Source organism: Tachysurus vachellii, chromosome 3 (assembly GCF_030014155.1).
Source record: "Tachysurus vachellii isolate PV-2020 chromosome 3, HZAU_Pvac_v1, whole genome shotgun sequence".
In the NCBI taxonomy this organism is placed as follows: Eukaryota; Metazoa; Chordata; class Actinopteri; order Siluriformes; family Bagridae; genus Tachysurus; species Tachysurus vachellii.
Window position 1 is genome coordinate 2,062,853 of NC_083462.1, and position 3,447 is coordinate 2,066,299.

The 3,447-nt window shown below is 36.1% G+C and overlaps 1 protein-coding gene across 1 annotated transcript; it reads right to left on the bottom strand.

Annotated features, from left to right (window-relative positions):
• Positions 1-369: 369 nt before the first annotated feature.
• LOC132842539 (uncharacterized) lies at positions 370-3,139 on the bottom strand. Its single transcript, XM_060865265.1, has 2 exons — positions 3,062-3,139; positions 370-1,928 (listed from the first exon to the last, which is right to left on the bottom strand). The coding sequence occupies exon 2, from the start codon at positions 1,910-1,912 to the stop codon at positions 716-718; it is 1,197 nt and encodes a 398-aa protein (XP_060721248.1). The 5' UTR covers positions 1,913-1,928; positions 3,062-3,139; the 3' UTR covers positions 370-715.
• Between the last annotated feature and the right edge of the window lie 308 nt (positions 3,140-3,447).

Sequence of the window (3,447 nt, forward strand, 5' to 3'; positions counted from 1 at the left end):
AATTGTAAGGCAAAAGTAAAAGTCAGAAAAACACCAAAAGATCAGGTCAGGTCTGTAAATCCAGATATTAAAAAACCAGAAAATCAACACAATATTAAAGGAATATTTTTTGACAGAATTTTGTAGTAGATTTTTCTGGTACATTTGGGTTGGTACAGTGATAGAGGACCAATTTAACATCAACACCCACACTGAAAAAATAATAAAAACACATCCATTTATAAGAGTTTAGTCTTTATAATTGTAAACCTGAAGAAGGAGGTGAAGTAAACAACTTTTATCATTTTAGAAATTTATCATTTAAGAAACTACTGAGTACTAAATAATACACATAAGTAAGAAATCTTTATTCTTTTGTTAAATGCAAAGCTAATGGAAAAAGATATACATTATATTGTGGTATTATAGAATAGTTTGAAGTGCAGAATAAATTTGTCACTTTGTTGTGAAGACAGAGCATTAATACATACACATATATTAACATACACAAGAATATTACATGTGTGTATAATATTTGTAATGTAAATGTAATTAGAAAAAACAAGTTAATTAAAAGTGACAAAAATGAATGATATGATGCTCACATGATATTTATGATCACATGTGATAAGAAGCTTGAATACGAACACTGTGCTAATTACAGTGTAAGGCACTTGTTTTATACTTTAGGAGCTTTATTGGATATAATTGTAGAGAAGAACTTTTGTTTATTCACTCAGGCGTAGGCTGATTCATCTTCTTCTGTGAATCCACTTTTAACAGCTGCTTGAATGCTCTTCAGCTCTTCTGGAGCAGCAGCAGGGAGAATGGCAAGCAACTCTTTATCAATCTTCTCCAGTCTTGCAAGACTCTTCTCTTCAAACTCCTTCTTGTTCTTGAGGACAAAATAAAAGATGGCTTTCTGAGCCTCATCAGAGGAGTTCCTTAAATGCTGAACTTCAGACTGAAACTCTGGCTTTTTCTTGTCCATGACCATCAGTTTTCCCAGAGAGCTGACACGATCCATGATGTGCTTGGTGGACACCTCAGTGTAGGTTGTAGAGATCATGTTGACAAGGTTGGTGATGTTAGTGGCTAGAAAGGCTTGATTGTAGAGCAGATCTTTGGAGAAGAGCTTTGCGTTGTAGGAAACCTTCTGTGTCTTCTCCAGTATGGATACAAAATCTTTAAGGGTTTGGTTCAGGTAAATTTTCACAATGTTGGACACCATCTTAAAAAAGCACCGTATCTTCTCCCACTGCTCCTTCACTCTCCTCATGGCATCAATACCCTTAACCAACATTTGATGAATGGTGCTAAATTCTACAGGTACATACATTGTTGGTGGTTTTGGAGTCAGCTGCCTCTTGATTTCATCCAGCTTCTCGCTGTAAAAATACTCAGCATTTACACATTCTTCCAGCAGTTCTTGGATAATGTTGATGGCATCAATGACCTGTGTCTCTGTTGAATCACCCAGCAGAACACAGTCTTGTGCAACTTCATGAATCTTAGCCAGCTGTTTAGGGAGCTGAGCTTCAATAACCACATCATTGCCTTCGAACAGGATCTTTAAAGCTGACTTCATGTAATCTGGAACTTCCATGGTGTGGAGCTTAATCTCATCCATGTTCTTATGGGCCTCATTGAAAACCCAACAACTGAAGTTACACACCTGCATGAGGCAGGCACGAAATGACTCTGGGTATTTGATATACTTGTAGCCAACTTTAGGTGGGTTCTTGTTGATGGAGAAATCTGAATTTGAATTGCAGGAGATGAACCACAGCTCTCCCAGGATGGCTATAGGGAAAGTAGCAGGAGTCAAATACTCCTCCCAGCTGGCATAAGGCTGCATCATAAGCTTGGTTTGGTTCCTCATCTCCTCAGCTGTAGTGAGGCTTTGAGTTTTCTTTACAATATGCAAATCCATGGCTTCTATTTTACTACTAAAAACAAAGAGAATATAAATTGATAATGAGATCACCATGGCTGCCTTCTTGGGTGCCAGCAGAGGACAAATTGTACACTTACAGTGCAAATCATAATAAATAAACTGAACCATGATGCACAGAGACAACATCTAAGAGTTCTCACTTTTGGTGGGTTCAGTTATTTGGTGGACACATAAGTAAAGGTGGAGTGTTTACATCTGATAAAACTGAGCTGAACTAACAAAAAGTTTCAACACTCAGCTTCAACATGCTTCAACACTAGACAAATTAGATGTGATTGTGCTTAATATTATAAGATTCTAACGCTGAGGTTCATCTCAAACATTAACACTCCATGAATCTGACATCTACAGGGAGGATTTGACAAACCGTTCCAAATTCTAGCAAATATAGAAATACCTTTTCCCTTTGATATCTTCAAATGTTTAAGCCTTGTGGGTAAACATATGGGCAGCTTTTAATAAGCTATATCATTAGACTTTTCACCAGGAATAACAGCTAAAAAGGTTCCCAGCACCATCACACCTCTTCATCCTGCTTAACTGTGGGACAGATGTTTCATTGTACTTTTCACCAAGACTTGTATTCATAAAGATTCTAAGTGTAAAGATTTTCTCCTAGTGACCTAATTCTTGAAATTCTTAGAAATGTGGATGTTTCCCCTTAGAATGAAAGAGATCATAGTAAAGAAAAAAGTTATTCATAAAGAATCTTAACCATTCAAAGAGATATTATACAACTTATAATTTTCAAGATAATTTAGGAGCTATCTGAGAAAAATCTTAGAATTTTTTTGAATACTAGAAAGTAAAAAGGAAATTACCCCAGAATCCCAGCTTTCCTGCTCCTTCAGTGAGCAATGCTACAATTACTACATCGGACATCAGAGGAGACTTTAGAACATTTTAAATAACAACAATTGATATGAACTAAAGAAGTTTACAATCAGTGAACAACAAAAGCTATGAGTCACTCAGTTTGACTGGGAAAAGTGAATGATTTTGAGGAAGTACAGGCAGCTTCCACATACAGATTTTCAAAAAAAAAGCTTGAATTGTATAAAAGGATTAAATGTTTGCAGTGTGACAAAACTTTAAAAGTAATTGTTGAGAACAGTCTCTTCCCACCTGGATATGCTGATAGTCTTCAGTGAAGTGGGTTGTCAGTGTGGAGGTTGTCTGTCTGCTCTGTGATCCAAATGGTGCACAGCCTCAAAACTGAAAGCTGAAAACTGAAAACTGTGTATTTATAATGTGTAATCTGCCCTCCCCTTTTCACCCACCTACCTCTGATACACTCATAAAAGAAGTTCATCTTATAAATCTCACATAAACATCACATCACATTATAAACATCACATGACTGTGGTGATCCAGAAGAGAAAGTACAGCAAGGTATCTTCAAGAAACCCTGTGACAAGGTAATCTTGTTTCACGCTGCTTTTATAGGTGCTGTATTCTTTTTTACTTGTATTTTTTTTACTTTATTTTTATTTTTATCTATACTCATATTT